Source organism: Pneumocystis murina (genome assembly GCF_000349005.2).
Source record: "Pneumocystis murina B123 chromosome Unknown supercont1.6, whole genome shotgun sequence".
In the NCBI taxonomy this organism is placed as follows: domain Eukaryota; kingdom Fungi; phylum Ascomycota; class Pneumocystomycetes; order Pneumocystales; family Pneumocystaceae; genus Pneumocystis; species Pneumocystis murina.
The window spans coordinates 468,162-485,255 of record NW_017802364.1 but is presented as its reverse complement, the minus strand read 5'-3'; the positions used below and the strand labels follow the sequence as shown (position 1 = coordinate 485,255).

The following is a 17,094-nucleotide window of genomic DNA, read 5'->3' as shown; positions in this document are numbered from 1 at the left end:
TGTTATCAAAGATAAACCAGGTAATTGAATTTTATAAATCAAGAGAAAATACAAATGATTTGTATTGAATATCTTTATTAAGACTTACACATAAAAAGGGAGAATATTGTGTAGGCTATTTGTGCAGAAATATGTACTTGAATACACCAGCCATCTTTAAAAATATAAAAAAAAAAAGATTAAAAATATACATAAAAACATATTAAATTGTATGAAATAAAACCAATAAATTAATACGGAATCTTTTGTTTAAGAAAAAAAAACAAATATTCCTGATATAAAAATAAGCATTTCTTATGAACGATCAGATTAACGACATAAAAATATTAAACTCAAGACATTAGGAATAAATAAAGGTATAAAAGACATTTCAATATCGTTTTAACAAAAAATTATAGATATCTGTTAAATATAAAGAAATAGACTTTTAAACGGTTAATTTTCATAAAAATTATGACTAAAATTATTAAAAAAAAGTTCAGATAAAATATTTTTTTATTTTTTTTATGACTTTTAAGAAAAAATAAGCACATAAAAACACATATTTATACATAAATCTATTGTTTTTTGATAATGAGAACTAGTAGTTTATTAAATCAATATTTTTATATTCATCGCACTAATAGGAACATTTTTATTGTTTTTAAACGGTTTTACATATTCTATAGTAATAGAGATGTAATTATAGGTCGTAAGAACAAGGAAATTAAAGCTTGTTTAACACATAAATTAAAAAAAATTCAAATAACATGTTTCTTAAGAAAATATTCGAAGAAAAGTAACAAAAAGTATATTTTTTTTATTTAAAAAGATATTTTTCCTAAATATAACATAGAAATGAAAACAATGAATCTTTAAACTATGAAAGTACTAAAGAAGTATATGTTTTTTATACTTAATCTGTTTTTTTAAACAATATCTAGTTACCATCTATGCAAGAATCTACGGTTCCTACAAGTCAAATAGAAAGATTGTATCACTTTGGAAGTCTATTTGTTGGTCTAGGAATTGGAGCATTACAAGAAAGTTTTCAACGTCTTTCTAGCAAGAGAGAAAATACTTCACTTATTATGAATAAATCTAATATTAATCGACTGGTTGCTAAACTATCTAAAATGCGTGGTGCTGCTTTGAAGGTTGGCCAAATAATTAGTTTCCAAGGTTATTTATATACTATTTTTTAATTTTATTAATAAAAAAAACATAGAAATGCTTCCTACAACATTACATGAAATTTTAGTAAAATTGCAGAATCATGCGAATTGCATGCCTATGAATCAAATGGAAGAAATTATGACAAAAGAATTTACTAAAGACTGGAGAAATCTCTTCTCCAAATTTAATGAAACACCTATAGCCGCTGCATCTATTGGTCAAGTACATTCAGCAGTTTTAAAATCATCTTATCTTCCAGTTGCTGTTAAAATCCAATATCCTGGAATTAAAGAATCAATAGACTCTGATTTAAGCAATTTAGAAATTTTACTTATTGCATCAGGATTTTTTCCAAAAGGTTTGTTTCTTGATAAAATTATTGATTTTGCTAGAAAAGAATTAATTTTGGAATGTGATTATGAAAGAGAAGCAAACTGTATGAAACATTTTCAGGAACTTTTTAAAAATGACGAAACATTTCTCATTCCAAAAGTAATACCAGAAATTACTAGTAAACATGTGTTAACAATGGAATATTTATCAGGAAAAAGTTTAGCCAAAGTAAATGAGGTTGACCAAAAAACAAGAAACTGGGTAAATAATTATATATATGTCCTTTTATTTATTAGATTAGCTTGGAACGTCATTGTTCAAATTATGTCTTCGAGAAATTATTGAATTCAAATATATGCAAACTGATCCAAATTGGAGTAACTTTTTATTTGATGAAAACTCTAGAAAAGAATTCTTAATTTATAATTATTGGAAACATTTTTAATATTAAATAGATTGGATTGCTTGATTTTGGCGCTTCTCGCTCGTTTAATATAGAGTTTATCAATAATTACATTTCAATACTCAAAGCAGCCTCTGAACGTAATAAGGACGCATGTTATAATATTTCTGTTAAATTAGGATATCTTACAGGCGAAGAATCCCAAGTATCATGTTTAATAGATAATATTTTTGAAATTTACGCAGTATAGGCGATGTTAAATGCGCATATTGATTCTATTTTAACGTTAGCAGAACCATTTTGTTATAATGCTCCTGATATTTATGACTTCTCAAAACAAACGATTACAGAAAGAATAAAAGCAACTATTCCATTAATGATTCAACAAAGATTAATACCACCTCCTCAAGAAACATATTCCTTACACAGGAAATTAAGCGGCCAATTCCTTCTTTGTAGGAAACTTGGCGCTCAGATAGAATGCAAAAAAATATTCAGAGAAATGCTAAAAGAAAATGGATATATTTAAAACAGCTAGGCATATTAGAATATATATTATATATTTAGATACAAAGATTTATATTAAATTGATATTCATACATAGTACTATTCTATCCAAATATTTAACAGTTTAATTTTATAAAACATCATTTTCCTAAAATATTCTCAGTATCATAAAATCTTAATTGTTCATCAGTCCATAATTCCTCTGTAAATGAACCAAGACTTTCCATATCCCAATCATCTATTTTTTTTAATAAACGATCATCCCAAATTTGTTTCAAAGCAGTTACAAGTTTCTTCTGAAACTCTATAGTATGAGCCGGAGTCGGTATAATTCGCAAACGCTCCATATTAACAGGAACCGTAGGGTAATTGATAGGCTGTATATATATATCGTATTTTAACAATAATTCATCCGATATTTCTTTACAAGTTTGAGAGTCCCCTACCATCAGAGGTATTATATGACTTGGATTAGGAAGTACAGGCAACCTAGCATCCTTAAGAGCTTTTTTTAGGTGGCGGGTATGAATCTGCTGAAGAATACGGTCACGTTGTGTACGCTTTTGATATTCAACAGAAACACGTGCACCTTCCATAACATGAGGAGGTAAAGCTGTCGTAAAAATAAATCCAGGAGCCAAAGAGCGAATTACATCAATAATATTTTTAGAAGAAGAAATGTAGCCACCAACACAACCATAAGCTTTAGCTAATGTTCCACTAATAATATCAATACGAGACATTTGTCCAATATGTTCAGCAACACCAGCACCGTGTTTCCCGTACATACCAACTGCGTGAACTTCATCTAAAAAGGTAAGAGCACCATATTTCTCAGCAAGATCACAAATTTCTTTGATCGGCGCAACTGAACCGCACATAGAATAAATAGATTCAAAACAAATAATCTTTGGTATATATAAAGGAATTGCCATAAGCTTTGATTCAAGGTCTTTGAGATCATTATGTTTAAAAATCACCTTTTTAGCGCGAGAATTGCGAATCCCTTGAATAATTGAAGCATGATTAGAAGCATCTGAAAATATAATACAATCCGGAATTCTACTACCAAGGGTAGAAATACATGCATCATTTGCAACATAACAGGAACTAAACACAAGAGAAGCATCCTTTTCATGAAGATGTGCAAGAGTTGCTTCAAGATGCTCAACATGTTGATTATGTCCAGAAATATTTCGGGTACCACCTGCTCCTGCTCCATAAACATGGAGAGTATGGCGTATAGAATCAATAACTTGCTTGTTTTTACTCATATTTAAATAATCATTAGAACACCATACAGTAACCCGTTTATTAAGATCGTTTGTATGTGCATATGGAGCTTCATTTGCAAGTCGGTTAATATTGTTAAAATACCGATACGACTTGTCCCTACGTTTTTTATCTAGTTCACTAGAAAACCATTCTTCATAATCAAAAAACTGATTCGTTAATACTTGTTCATGAGGCGCATTAAGAATAGCTTTTCCATATGGACAAACTTCTACAAATAATTATCAATCTTTCACATAATACTAATTCCATTTTCTACCTGATTTTCCGTCTGATATTGATCCAAAAACCCCTGCCTTTGCATGAATATTTTCAAGTACATCCATTTTTGCATTATTGGTACGACTTGCTGTAGCATATGAACGAGCTTCAATATTCTTCATAACATTCCCCATGACTGGACATGCATATCCTAATGCTTGAAGCTCTGTTATCCCTCCCGCTGTCATTATTTGACTTAACTGATGTAATTTACTAGAGGATGTTGTTTTTAAAAATCCGCTATAAAATACTAAGAAAAACAACGATTGTTAACACTTACTCACCAAAGACGCGTTCCTTGCCTTAAAATCGATTCCATTTGTCTTTTTCTAAGAAAAAAAAAAAGAATACTTGCCTTTTTATACTTTTTTATGTTAATTTTATTTGTAATCCTACGTTTATTCGTCAGCCAATCAGAACCTCTGAATTAGAAATATATTAAATTGAAAAAAAATAAAAGAAAAGCACAAAATAATAGGCTAAAGGGACTTAAAAACAACTATATGTTACGGTTGTATGAAGTTCTTTATATAATTATTTATTATAAAATACCTTTTAATCTCAGATCTTATCAATATATAATATAAAAATTAATTTTAAATAAAAAAACTCTTATAGTTAATAATAGTAATCTTTTATTTTTATTTACAAATATAAACAAGACCTAAATAATTCCTAAAAAAATACTTTTTTTTAACAATAATGTGTATTCATTAAAAAAACAAATATAATTAAGGTTTTTAAATATTTATAATAATAAAGATCATTATAAAAAAGAAAAATACATTGTTGATTTTTATTTGTTGAGAACCAGAAAAATGTGATATTATAATACCAGGTACAGGAATAGTTGTATATGTCGATGTATACTTTATTGTTTCAGTAATTTTCAGTAATTCAGTAGAAGAGACGGTTGTCGATACCGATGTAGTTTTTGATTCAGTCAATGAAACAGTATCCATACTGCATCCAGGAAGTAATGAAGGATTTTTACATAAAATTTCAGAAAAATCTCTAAATACTTTATATTCATTATTATCTGTAGTAATTATACATCTATTAACAGCATCGAAATAAGATTTAGAATCACAAAGACATAATGCATCATAAGGTTCTAAACAATTTGATTTCTTTAATGCTTTTCTCATACATTCCATGAACTTTTCTATATAATATTAACAGAAATATCATATATTTTAAAAAATATTTACCTCCAAATTCTAAATTTTTATACACATCCGAGCATAAAACAGGTTTTTTTGATGATACTTGAAGTTGAATACAAGGTACAGGAGGTAACAAAGGATTCTTACACATAATATTATAAAAGTCCGTAAAAGCAAGATGTTCTTCAACAGTCAATAGACGATAACATTTTTCATATGTATCAATGAATATAGTAGATTCCATGAAATATTTAGAATTACAAAGACATACTGGATCATAACTCCCCCCACAACGAGACTTTTTAGCTATTTCTCTTAAACACTCTTTCAATTCAGCTATGCCTATTAGATGATAGCGAAACAAAAACTAAGAACATACATCTAAAGTTAGTATTTTCAAAAACATCTTTACAGAGAGACAATAACTCTGTTTTTTTACGACAACCAGGTAATGAGGCGGGATTTTTACACATAACTTCATGAAAAACACCAACTTTATTACGCTCTATATTATCAAGACCGATGACACACTTTCTAACAGCATTCAAATATGACAACGAATCACAAAGACATAATGAATCATAAGGCTGTTCACACAATGAATTTTTCGCTGCAGCTATCAAACATGTTTCAAGACTATCTAGATATTGTTAATGAGAAAAAAAAAAGAAATGTTTAAACAGATACCTCTAAAATTTGCATCCTTGTATGGATCAAAACAAATGACTTGTTGATATGAGGGCTTTTTTAAAATACACATATTAGTCTGCTTAGGACTACTACAAAGCTCCGCTTTATATTTCAAATAACTTTGACGAACACTGAGAGACAGTTTGGCGAAACAAATATCATAATTTTCTTGTTTTGTTGTAGCATCAATAAACTTCTTTGAATCACATAAACAAACTGCATCCATATTTCCACAACGTGTTCCTTTTGCTATAGTTGTCAAGCATTCTCGAAGGCTACCTGCAATGAATTAACTATGATTTATCACCATTGGATAATATACTATCAAGATTAGCAGCTTGAAAAACATCTGGACAATCTGGTAAAACATCTGGAACGCCAGAACATCCAGGAAGCTCAAGCGGTGAATTACAAAGTGACTTTCGAAACTCTTGAACGAGAGCAAGTTTACTTATATCCTCAGAACGAAGACATTCATTAGCACCAATCCAATAAGAACGTGAATCACATAAACAATTTGCATCATTCACATTCCGACATAGCGATTGATTTGCAAACTTTTTCATACATGCCAAAAGTTCTCCTGAGAACATTTACCAATGTTTTAAATAAAAAACTTCCTTACTTCCAAATTTAATACCTTTATATGGATCTGAACATAGAATGGGAGGAGGAGGTTTATTTAAACTAACACATGAACTATCAGGAACTGGTGGATCCTTACAAAGACCTTCAAAAAACTGTGAAAAAGAAAAATGTTCATCTGAGCTTAACGAACGAAAACAACTTGCATATGTTTTAACAAAAAGAGTAGAAAAAAAAAAATGGTCTGAGTTACAAAGACACTGTACATCATAGGTTCCTCCACAATGTGATTCTCTTGCAATTTTTCTCACACATTTAATAAGAGGTTCTATTTTTAACTTTCAATAGAAATATTTTAAAAAATCAAAAAATATACCTTTAAAATTACTATTATGAAGAAAATCATGGCATGCTTTATTCGATTCAATATGTTCTTGAAATGTTAGAAAAAAAGATCCTTTACAATTTTGACAATATAAAAAAATCAAATTAAAAATAATTATAAAATTTATAAATTTCATAGAATACTGTTTTAAAGCTTAAAAAGCCCTAATAAGAATGATTCCAACTTTATAGTAACAAATTTGAAAAATATATAATATAAACCTATAAAAAATTAATAAAAAAACAATTTAAAAGAATAGTTAAAAGTCAAGAAAAGAATAAAAAAGATAATATCAATATAAATGTATAAATAGACTTTATAAAACTATTTTAAATTAAATAAAATCACCTACAAATAATAGTCAAAAATCCAATAAGAACAAGACTTAAAAAATTTGTCAGCTAAGATAAACTTTCTCTCTACCTATCCAAAACTAATAAGTATGTTAAAAAAATATTTAACCCTGTAATTTGAAATATAAAAATAATCTTTAAAATTTATAAAAATAATTAAAAAATATAATAAGTAGGGTTAGGTTTAGACATACCCTTTATCTTTTATAAACAGGATCTTCAGGTGGTTTAAATGCACTTTCCCTCTCCTTTCTTCTTTTTTCCGAAACTTGTTTTTGTTTTTCTTTCCTTTCCTCACGTTTTTTTCTTTCTTTTGCATATTTAGACATAAAATACTATCCATAATTTAGTTATAAAGAAAAAAAATCAAAAAAATCCTAAGCACCTCTCCACTTTCTATTTGAAGATCAATTTTTCTTGGGTTTTGTGGAGGAGGGAATGGTGTATATTCGTTTTCCTTAATATGCTTTGGTTTTCTTCGTGAAACATTGCGTTTCTTAAAATGTGGTAAAAATCTATCCCAAGATTCATTTTTAAGTAGAGGATCTTTTTCAAGTTCTCTTTTAATCATCAATTCCTATATAAAAATCTAAAAAAGCATAAAAAATTAAAAACATATACCTTAATATGATAAATAGGATGAATGTTTTTCATACAATCTTCAACAATTTTACGTACTTGTTTTAAGCCCTTATAATCTCCCATAACACTAACTGTGCTGCCTTGAACCATTATATAACATTGCGTCAATAATTCTAACGCCTATAGACTAAGTAATGAATTAAATTTTATTATATTTACCTTTAAAGTAGATCCATTTGGACCTAAAATACGCTGTCTTCTCTTTACGAACCTTTCCTTATTCCTTAGAAACCCACCAATCTTTATAATATCACATGCCATAGCATCATCCATAATTTTAATTGCCTGAAACAATAAATAAAAATAGTATGAAAAAAAAATAAAAAAAACCTGAGGAAAAGGAACACTACGAGCAAGAAGTTTTATAAGATCTCTAGCTTTCAGAATTGCATATGGATCTCTTGTATTTCTTGTTGTTTTTACTGTCATACTTCCTACAATCATATCAAGAACACATGATATCCCATATTTATTTAAATTTTGTGTAACATGAGGCCAAATTTCTTGAAGATATTTTTCACGATATTTAGGGAAAAGCGTAGCAAATGATGATTCATCTGTAAAAGATGGTGCATCTTTATCTGCAACAAAAGATTCAATTTTCCACTAGAATTGTCTTTTTAAATAATACATATTTTTCGTCATAAAAAGACCTACGTGATCAATTTCTTCAGAATCCCAAGGTTTTTCTCTTCTATACTTTTTGCTCTTATTAGATATATCTAAATATATCTAAGTCTTTTTAAAAAATATTAATTTTTTACTTTTTATGTTCTTTTGATCTTGATCTTCCATATTTCTATCTTTTTTTTTAGAAAAAAAAGCTTATAAACAAATTCTTAAGAAAAAACATTCATTTCTTAATATCCCATTATTCATTGCATTATATTCTTAATATATTTCTAATTTTTTCTAATATTTAAAGATGTCGAGTTGATTAAAAACCTCCCATTTTTACTAAACATTTCCTAAAAATATTATGAAGATTTAAAGATTATAACCAGATAGAACCTAATATTAACTACAAAATATATATTAATATTAAAAAGTTATTTAGAACTTTATTAAGAAAAGAGCTCAAAAACTATTTTAAAAGCTTAAATATAATTTTTTAGTTTTAAAAATGAGTTATAATGGGTATATCTTTATAAAATCTCGTTTATTTCCATAATAAATTAATAAAATTTTAGAATAGGTCTTCCAACACCTCGTGGTTCTGGAACAAATGGTTATATTGTAAGAAATTTGTATGTTTTTTTTCTTTAAAAGTTTAAAAATTAATAAGAATTCAGATCTCATATTAAACATCCAAGAGAAACAATAAAACCATATACATTAAAAAAATCTAATACTAAGAAAGCAGATAAAGAAATTCTTGAACATGATAGAAAAAGAAAGGTTGAGGTAAAAGTACTTAATTATAGAGATAGTCTTGAGGAAAATGGAGAACTTAATGAAGAAGAAATTGAGGAAAAAGTAAAAGAATATAGAGAAAAGCTTCTAAATGAAAAAAGTGATGAAATTATTAGTAATGATGATGTAAAAAATTTAAAATCTTATCAAGTTCATGAACTTGCAACAGCAAAAGCTAGAGAGTTAGAGAAACTCAGAAAAGCTTTTGGGATACGGGACGATTATCAAGAGGGGGACGCGTTTAAATGTATGAATGAAAAACAAGCTATTTAGAGATAAACATAACAATTTTATTAAATTTTAGATTTTATATGTACCAATATTATTTTATCTATCTTATGAATATAATAAACCTAATTTTTAAAACTATTAATTTATCTTTAAAAAATATAAAATATAGAATCAAAAAAATTAACAAATTTTATCCTATTTAAGAGATTTGAACTTCAATTTGTCACTATTTTTAATGTTTTTGAAGAAAATCAAATTTTGTCAAGATATAGTCACCATGACAACAATTGTCATGGTGACTACTGATCAAAAAAATTATACAAGCTTTATCTTAAGAAATAAGGCAGAATAGATAATTTTATACAATATAAATACGTACCTTATCTATAAAGTTGTAATTTATATAAGGGTTTATCTTTCTTGTTTTTTTAAAAGTGTCTAAAGCATGCCACTAACTACTTTTCGAGATGAAAATATTATTGTTGATGAATATTATCTATTAAGGACTATTTGTTAATAGTAAATAGGTGATTCATGTCGGGTCATATAAGACACGTGCAATTCTTGGACTTTCTGAGTCATTAACACCGCCAACTGTGAAAATATTGACACGAGTGGGTATTCGAAAAGGATTAAATAATGAAATTAGAGAGAAAAATTGTCAAGAAAATTATCTCGTTGGAGCTGATCTTGATGAAGCACTAATTTCTGACAAGGATATTGAAATAATATGGCCTATTAAGCAAGGGGTTGTAAAAAATTGGAAAGCGCTAGAAGCAATTTGGTTAAAATTTGCGTTTTTCTTAGACATCTAACTTATATTTATGAAGGAATTATATTTTATATAAGATAATGAATAGACCCTATCCACCTCAGCCAAGAACATTTGTAAATCCAGTTTATTTAATTGTTCCACCTCAATGGAATTTTCGAGATAAGGAACTTGCAACGCGTATCTTTTTTGAAGAACATCTTGTCGCAGGATTTGCAATAGGCAATTCAAGTGTTCTTCCCTTGTATGCAATGGGGCATCTTTCAGGTCTTGTTATACATATTGGTCATGAAAAAACAGGTATTTGTTTTATACTTATTTTTCTGGAAAAATATAACTTATTCAAGACATTACTCCGGTATTAGATGCACAAGCAGTTGTGCCTGCAAGAGTGACAATTCCTATTGGCGGAAAAAGTATAACGGAGTATCTTCATTCTTTACTTTTGTCATCTCCTCCTATTTTAAAAGAAACTAATACACCTCTTCTTCCAGAAGAGATTACATTTGAGCTTTCAGAAAAAATAAAATGTTCAAATATTGTTGAAGTTATTGTAGAAAATGCTCAAGAATCCTTTCAAAAGCTATTAAATAGAGAAAACGATAACTTACCATTTCCAGATAGTAGCATGGATGGTGTAGAAGATGTAGCATCAATTGTTGCTAGTGGTAAAACAAGGGAATATTTAGCTCAAAAAGAAGCAGAAAAAAATCAGAGTAAAAAAGGTCAAAAAGCTGAAAACGTTATATTAGACAACAAACAAATGATTTATAACCAATTTACAATGGATAACAATCAGATTATATTAGTTGGAAAAGAAAGATTTAGAATGTGTGATTTTTTTTTTAATGATGTTAAAGATGGAAGACTTGATATTCTTAATGCTGTCTATATAGCAACAAATAATCCTAGTATTGAATCAAATAGGCGTGCTGAACTTTGGGAAAACATTGCTATTGTTGGTGAAGGATCCAGAATTGCAGGTTAAGCATATAACATAATTAAAAATATTTAAAAGCTGATAATTGACAGGGTTTAAAGAACGTATTTTTTCAGATCTAACTCAAAAATATGTTTCTGTCATCGAAAATTCCTCTCAAAAACATCATAATCTACCTATATCAACATATACAACCTCCAATACATCATCAAATCTTAATTCAAGTTATTTGGTCTATCATAATCCACCAATTATTTTTCCATCAACAATTCGGCTTGCAAAGATACCAGATTTCTTTCCTGAATGGAAATCAGACAGAAATTCCAATGCAGTTTTAGAAGAAGCATGTTTTCTTGGTGGAGAAATTGTTGCTAAATTATCTTTTAATGATCCAAGTTCAAAAAATTATATGGGAAGAGGCGAATACAATGAAAATGGACCGCCTTATATTAACGAAATATGATTATACATATAAAAGATAAATTTACTTTATAATCACAATTTATTTGCATATTTTAATCAAAAAAAGACAATTCATAAAAGACATAATACAGATTTTCACTATAAATTTATTTATCTTTATGATAACTATCTTGGCTAATTAATCAGTTAAATTAATTTTTCAAATATATATCAATCTTAACTCTACGATTGCCTTAGCAACTGCATTAAATGAACAGTCAGGTCAATACAGCTCGTATAACACTCAAGCTCGCACGAAATACTACACTTTTACATCCTAAATTCGAATCTTATAAACTAAGAAATGATAAGGAAATATTATCTTTTTATCGTTTAGAGATTTCTCATAAACTTTCAAAATTACAGATACCATCTTATGCAAAAATTGGATATTATGAATGGAAAGCACGTTTAGGAAGAAATCACCTGAGACCAAGTGTAAAACCATTTTGTGCATTATATATTTCAGAGGATGGTGTTTTTGTAGAACTTTTTATGGAAAAAATTAAGGTAAAAATGATATATTTTTTTGATAACTATTAATAATTAGAATGAAGTAATTCTTAAAGAAAGAATTATTGCAACTATCCATATTCCAAAATTTGAATGTAGAGGAACGGGTTATGATGATATTTATCCATATTTTCCTGATTTAAAGTCATTAACAGAAACATTAATATTGGCCACAGATGGTGCCGGAAAATTTTACTTTATTGATTCATCAAGCGATCCTGTACAAGTGGATATGGCAGTTTTTTCAACAGAAGATCTGGAGTCCCATCCTTTTATCATTTTGGATGCAGTTTACCATTCAAATATAAAGATACAAGTTTTGATTGCACATTTAAATGGAAGAAAGGAAAAAACAAATACAAAATCAAGAAGATATTTAATAAAAAATATTATGTGTGAAAAAACATCTACATCTTGGGAATTATCTATTTTAAATGTTTTTTTTTCTAAGGAAATACCTATTTTTTCTCAGTTTTTGGGAAAAACTCTAATTGACCAAACTATTGTTCTAGGTGTTCAAAATAGAATTGAAGATAACCTTCAAAAGGGTTATGAAACTTTGAGGGAATATAATGAACAGCTACATTATACTTGGATTCAAACTTCTGAAGATATTCGTTTATTTTTAACAATGTCCCCGACAATTACTAAACAAGATATTTCCATTAAATTTTCTCGCAATCAATTAGAAGGTTTTAATGAGGATAATGGACTTAAATATGTACTGAATTCTAAACTTTATCATACAATTCTCCCTTCAGAGTCAACATGGACACTTTCAACAACTCCTCTTTTTCCTGAACAAATTCTTGAAATTTGCATGAAAAAAGAAAATGTTGGACTTAAATGGCCTCATATTTTTGAAAATAATGACAACATATTAGAATTAGAGAATTTATCCGATAGAACAATGGTATTAAAAAATCTTTTATCTTTAAAATCTGAGCCAATATCAAAAATTAAGTCAAGCGATAATTACATTATAGATTATGAGAATGCAGAAACTTACTTTTTGCAGCAATTTAAAGAAGATGTCTGTATTGCTGAAATCAGTGGAATAACTATTGTTGGAAGTCAATTTACAAATGAAAAAAATAAGACTTCTTGCTTAGCAATAAAATATGATGTTGACGCATTAATTTATAATATAGAGAGCTCTAATGAGACTTCTCTGATGAATTTAGTACATTCTTATACATTTCCTGCATTGTCATATATATCTTCATCTAAAATATCAAAAAAATATTTAAAATATAGCTATACCGGTAAATTTGCAATTATTGTTGAATCTGGTGTCTATAGAAAAGGTCACTGTAATAGTCAAAATCTATATTTGTATTGGAATGTTTTCAATAACCAAGTTAACAGTTATCAAAGTGTTATAAAAATACAAATGGAAGCATTAGGATTATGTCAAATTGGTGATCATGAAATAATAATCCTAGGTGAAAACGAAGGGAAACCTGTCGCTCTTTTAATAACTAATTTATAAATATTTGAACATATTTGAATTAATAATTCAGTTTTTTAATTCAACAAAATTTTGAAAATCATTTAGTGTATCATAGAATTTTATTACTATATAATGACTTCTTCTAGTTATAAACTTTCATAAAATCTATATATAATGAGCTTAATGTATTTTAAACATTTTTATATATTAGTATTATAAAACTTTATAAATTTGAAAAATTAATTTATTAAAAAATTGTAATCATTGTAAAAACAAAATAGTTAAATTACTAAACAACTATTATGTCTTATTACAAAAGTTTATTATAATAATCATAATATAAAACCAATTATAATAAAATCTTCAAAAAATAAAGATCTATTAGAAATAAATTCACTCTAAGATGTTCCAGATTTATTTCATAATTAAATCATATCTCATTATTATGTATAAAAATATCATCATTAATTTTCGTATGATTAACTAAATTATTATTATATGTTTCTTTTTCTAACTCTAATTTATTATTAGATTCATCTTTAGGATCCTTTCCAAAATGATTTGATGCCAAATGTTCTATAACTGGCCAACCATATGCATTTACAAACCTATATTCTATAAGCCTAATAATAAACATAGAAAAGTGATTACATTCTTCTACAAATTATATTATTATGCGCATCAGGTTCCAGATATACAAGAACTTTTCTCCAAACCATATCAGAATGCCATTCTTTCGCAATCTTTTCCTGAAGTTTTAACTTTTCTTTAAAAACTTTATTCCTTTTTATACTGTTTTTTCCATTTTCAGAGATAATACTTAATTTAGAATAAAGCTTAGAAAACTTTTTTAATATATCATCAGGATAATAATATTGGTCATGAACTATAGTTTTCGTTCGACAAGGGTTAATAAAATAGTCTTTTTTCGGCAAAGGCGGTTTTAAAACTTTGCTTGCACTTTGAAAGAAACTCATTTTGGGTATAAAATCAGCCTTTTGATGAGAACATGTATAATAACTATCATTACTCCTAATTGTTTTATTTTGTTTATCTCGTTTTATTTTCCAATTATTTCTATCATGTTTATTTTTAAAGTAATTTTTAAATGAAGAGATAAAAGATAATGTATTCATCGATTCGCCTGTTTTTGAAGAGTCCAAAATATGATTATTTTTAATTAATTTTAAAGAATCACAGTCATAAGAAACTGAATTATACGGATACATAGAATTTAAATATAAAGGTAATTGAACATCTGTTTTTGAAGGTGAAGTACGACTGGGTTTAAATATAAAAAATTCCTTTAGACTAGATTGAGAATTCATTGTAGATTCAACTTCATTTAAGAATCCCATGTTTTTAGATGTGTCTAAAATTGTACTCTCAAATTTACTATTATTAGATTTATTATTATCCGAACAGCAAAATTCTTCTATATGTGGCATTGTGAGAGAAAAGCTAGTAGCATTTGTTTGCATTGATACATTAGACGACATCGTAGGTTCTATTTGGGATGAACTGCTAGTGTTTATAGATTCATCATTATTTTTTTGCTCATGATGATCTTGATAATTTCTTTCCGTTTGAATTGAATATAAAGCACCTTTTTGATATTGATTAAGATTTTTCTTTTCAAAATAGTCAATGTTTTTCCAATCAAGAAAAAATAAGGAACTTGTTCTTAATGGAACAATTCCGTCATTAATAATATTTGAATATAACGTTCTTCTTTTAAAAAGCTTAAGTGCCTTTCTAAATGGACTTTTTTCGAGTGACAACGTTCTTAAAAGAGGTAAATGGTTATCCGTTTCACCAATATGTTTCGAACATGCTCCTTTATCATATTTCATTGTAAATCCTAACTCCTTCCCTGTTCTTCCTACAATTCCAAACTCTAATGCTTTCGTTATATATTTCGGATTTTCTGCAAATAATCCAAGCCATGGAGTAGCAAGCGTAATAAAATTAACTGGAACAAGACCATTATTAGAAACATCATAGAATTTCCCTTCTGTTCGTATCCATATCCAACCTATAGCATAAAGCTGTATTAATCCACCAAGACTATGTCCGATAAATGAGATTTTTTGATAATACGGCTTTTCATTTTCGAACCATCCAACTTCTTTCAACACCCATTCTGCAAGACGTTTTCCAAGGTATTCAATCCCTTTATCCGTCAAACAAACATTACCATTATAACCAGAAACAACCAATTTCTCCCCTTTTAAGCGTCCTTCTACTTCAATACGTTCTTTAAGATAAAATAAATCTGCACTGACATTTGAATGAAGACCATGAGTTAAAACAACAAAATGAATATTCTTCTCCAAAGAATCACTACCACTTACACCATTTTCCTTTAAGCTTTTATCTATAGACCATAATTGTTTAGTATCCTGTTCGAATACTTTAATAGATACATTCTTAATTTCTACAATCCCAAAATAATTTTCCCAATATATTTTTTGCTTTGATGTTGATAATGAAAACTCAAAATAAACCCTTGCTGACTTTGTAAATACAATTTGACTAATAATATCAACAATCCATCCTTTTTTTTTTAAAAAAGGCACTGTCTTTGAATCTTCAAAAGATTCCTCAAATACAAGAGGAAGTTCCACCCAAAAAGAACATCCTGTATTCAAATTCGGACAGTACTGTGGCATAAAATCTAATGATGGTTTTCCTACTGAATAATCATCCCTTCGAACTGATACATAAAGTGTATACGGTCCTTTAAAATATCCTGCTCTAAATATATGCTTCATATTCTTTCAGAAATATCTAACCATAAATACCACTTACCGAAGTCGTATTCTTTATTCTAAGCCATAATCTCTTACATGATGTCTCTTCAAATTCTTTAAACGATGGATCTACTATAATTGTATACCGAAAAACCTCTCCTAAACAAACAGACCTTTTTGAATAATAAAGCATTTAATATTTAGAGCTTTTTATCTAAAATAATGCGCATTAATCTATATTTTTAATAGATATTCTCCTGCTTTTTAAGATTGAGCTTAACGGTTTCGTTAAAAATATAAAAATTATAAGAAAATTTTAACCTTATTAAATAAATCTAAATAAATATTTATTTATTTATTAAAAACTTCTTGATTTCTTATATTTAAAACTACTAGAAATACACTGCTTATTTAATTATTTATCTATATCTGTTTTCCCCACTGTAAGTAGTCTTTAGACGCTCTTTCATTATATGTAAATATATGAAATGAAAGAAACGGAACAGTGGTAGATGGAATGTATGCGTTAAATAGAGGCAGTAATCTAGGATTATTATGGAATTATATGCAAGAGAAGACGCATATAGATTGTTCTGGAAAAAATAGAGAAACATTGAGATAATATAGGGTGTATAGGTAATATATAGGTTATGTATGTAGATATATAGCTAGTATATACGTATTATATGCGTGATATATGCGGCATATATACGCTTTATATGCATTTGGTATTGAGACGAATACGTTGCGAGTTTTTCTCGATCAAACCGCAGAAAAATGGAGG

The 17,094-nt window shown here is 27.7% G+C and overlaps 8 protein-coding genes across 8 annotated transcripts; 4 read left to right on the top strand and 4 right to left on the bottom strand.

Moving 5' to 3' along the window:
- The first annotated feature begins 421 nt into the window (after nucleotides 1-421).
- Nucleotides 422-2,481, top strand: PNEG_01348 (hypothetical protein). The gene is made up of 6 exons (XM_007875087.1): nucleotides 422-788; nucleotides 836-878; nucleotides 924-1,161; nucleotides 1,208-1,749; nucleotides 1,790-2,096; nucleotides 2,142-2,481. The coding sequence occupies exons 1-5, from the start codon at nucleotides 574-576 to the stop codon at nucleotides 1,931-1,933; spliced, it is 1,182 nt and encodes a 393-aa protein (XP_007873278.1). The 5' UTR covers nucleotides 422-573; the 3' UTR covers nucleotides 1,934-2,096; nucleotides 2,142-2,481.
- Nucleotides 2,482-2,506: 25 nt separating this feature from the next.
- On the bottom strand, nucleotides 2,507-4,140 carry PNEG_01347 (5-aminolevulinic acid synthase; the record flags this gene model as incomplete). The annotated part of the gene is made up of 2 exons (XM_007875085.1): nucleotides 2,507-3,902; nucleotides 3,951-4,140. 2 exons carry the CDS (start codon nucleotides 4,138-4,140, stop codon nucleotides 2,539-2,541), a joined length of 1,554 nt encoding a protein of 517 aa, XP_007873276.1. The 3' UTR covers nucleotides 2,507-2,538.
- Nucleotides 4,141-4,684: 544 nt separating this feature from the next.
- PNEG_01346 (hypothetical protein) lies at nucleotides 4,685-7,218 on the bottom strand. The gene is made up of 8 exons (XM_007875084.1): nucleotides 7,131-7,218; nucleotides 6,770-6,999; nucleotides 6,434-6,721; nucleotides 6,131-6,391; nucleotides 5,806-6,087; nucleotides 5,498-5,758; nucleotides 5,164-5,454; nucleotides 4,685-5,117 (listed from the first exon to the last, which is right to left on the bottom strand). Exons 2-8 carry the CDS (start codon nucleotides 6,912-6,914, stop codon nucleotides 4,693-4,695), a joined length of 1,953 nt encoding a protein of 650 aa, XP_007873275.1. The 5' UTR covers nucleotides 6,915-6,999; nucleotides 7,131-7,218; the 3' UTR covers nucleotides 4,685-4,692.
- Nucleotides 7,219-7,328: 110 nt separating this feature from the next.
- PNEG_01345 (hypothetical protein) lies at nucleotides 7,329-8,693 on the bottom strand (the record flags this gene model as incomplete). Its single annotated transcript, XM_007875083.1, has 7 exons — nucleotides 8,538-8,693; nucleotides 8,431-8,495; nucleotides 8,104-8,379; nucleotides 7,933-8,058; nucleotides 7,753-7,893; nucleotides 7,517-7,708; nucleotides 7,329-7,466 (listed from the first exon to the last, which is right to left on the bottom strand). Exons 1-7 carry the CDS (start codon nucleotides 8,566-8,568, stop codon nucleotides 7,329-7,331), a joined length of 969 nt encoding a protein of 322 aa, XP_007873274.1. The 5' UTR covers nucleotides 8,569-8,693.
- A 52-nt stretch (nucleotides 8,694-8,745) lies between these two features.
- PNEG_01344 (hypothetical protein) lies at nucleotides 8,746-9,538 on the top strand. Its single transcript, XM_007875082.1, has 3 exons — nucleotides 8,746-8,910; nucleotides 8,964-9,020; nucleotides 9,066-9,538. Exons 1-3 carry the CDS (start codon nucleotides 8,897-8,899, stop codon nucleotides 9,457-9,459), a joined length of 465 nt encoding a protein of 154 aa, XP_007873273.1. The 5' UTR covers nucleotides 8,746-8,896; the 3' UTR covers nucleotides 9,460-9,538.
- Nucleotides 9,539-9,806: 268 nt separating this feature from the next.
- Nucleotides 9,807-11,592, top strand: PNEG_01343 (hypothetical protein; the record flags this gene model as incomplete). Its single annotated transcript, XM_007875081.1, has 5 exons — nucleotides 9,807-9,898; nucleotides 9,945-10,201; nucleotides 10,248-10,489; nucleotides 10,537-11,172; nucleotides 11,222-11,592. Exons 1-5 carry the CDS (start codon nucleotides 9,863-9,865, stop codon nucleotides 11,590-11,592), a joined length of 1,542 nt encoding a protein of 513 aa, XP_007873272.1. The 5' UTR covers nucleotides 9,807-9,862.
- A 209-nt stretch (nucleotides 11,593-11,801) lies between these two features.
- Nucleotides 11,802-13,596, top strand: PNEG_01342 (hypothetical protein; the record flags this gene model as incomplete). The annotated part of the gene is made up of 2 exons (XM_007875080.1): nucleotides 11,802-12,101; nucleotides 12,142-13,596. 2 exons carry the CDS (start codon nucleotides 11,802-11,804, stop codon nucleotides 13,594-13,596), a joined length of 1,755 nt encoding a protein of 584 aa, XP_007873271.1.
- A 368-nt stretch (nucleotides 13,597-13,964) lies between these two features.
- On the bottom strand, nucleotides 13,965-16,584 carry PNEG_01341 (hypothetical protein). The gene is made up of 3 exons (XM_007875079.1): nucleotides 16,369-16,584; nucleotides 14,209-16,325; nucleotides 13,965-14,165 (listed from the first exon to the last, which is right to left on the bottom strand). Exons 1-3 carry the CDS (start codon nucleotides 16,501-16,503, stop codon nucleotides 13,988-13,990), a joined length of 2,430 nt encoding a protein of 809 aa, XP_007873270.1. The 5' UTR covers nucleotides 16,504-16,584; the 3' UTR covers nucleotides 13,965-13,987.
- Nucleotides 16,585-17,094: the final 510 nt, after the last annotated feature.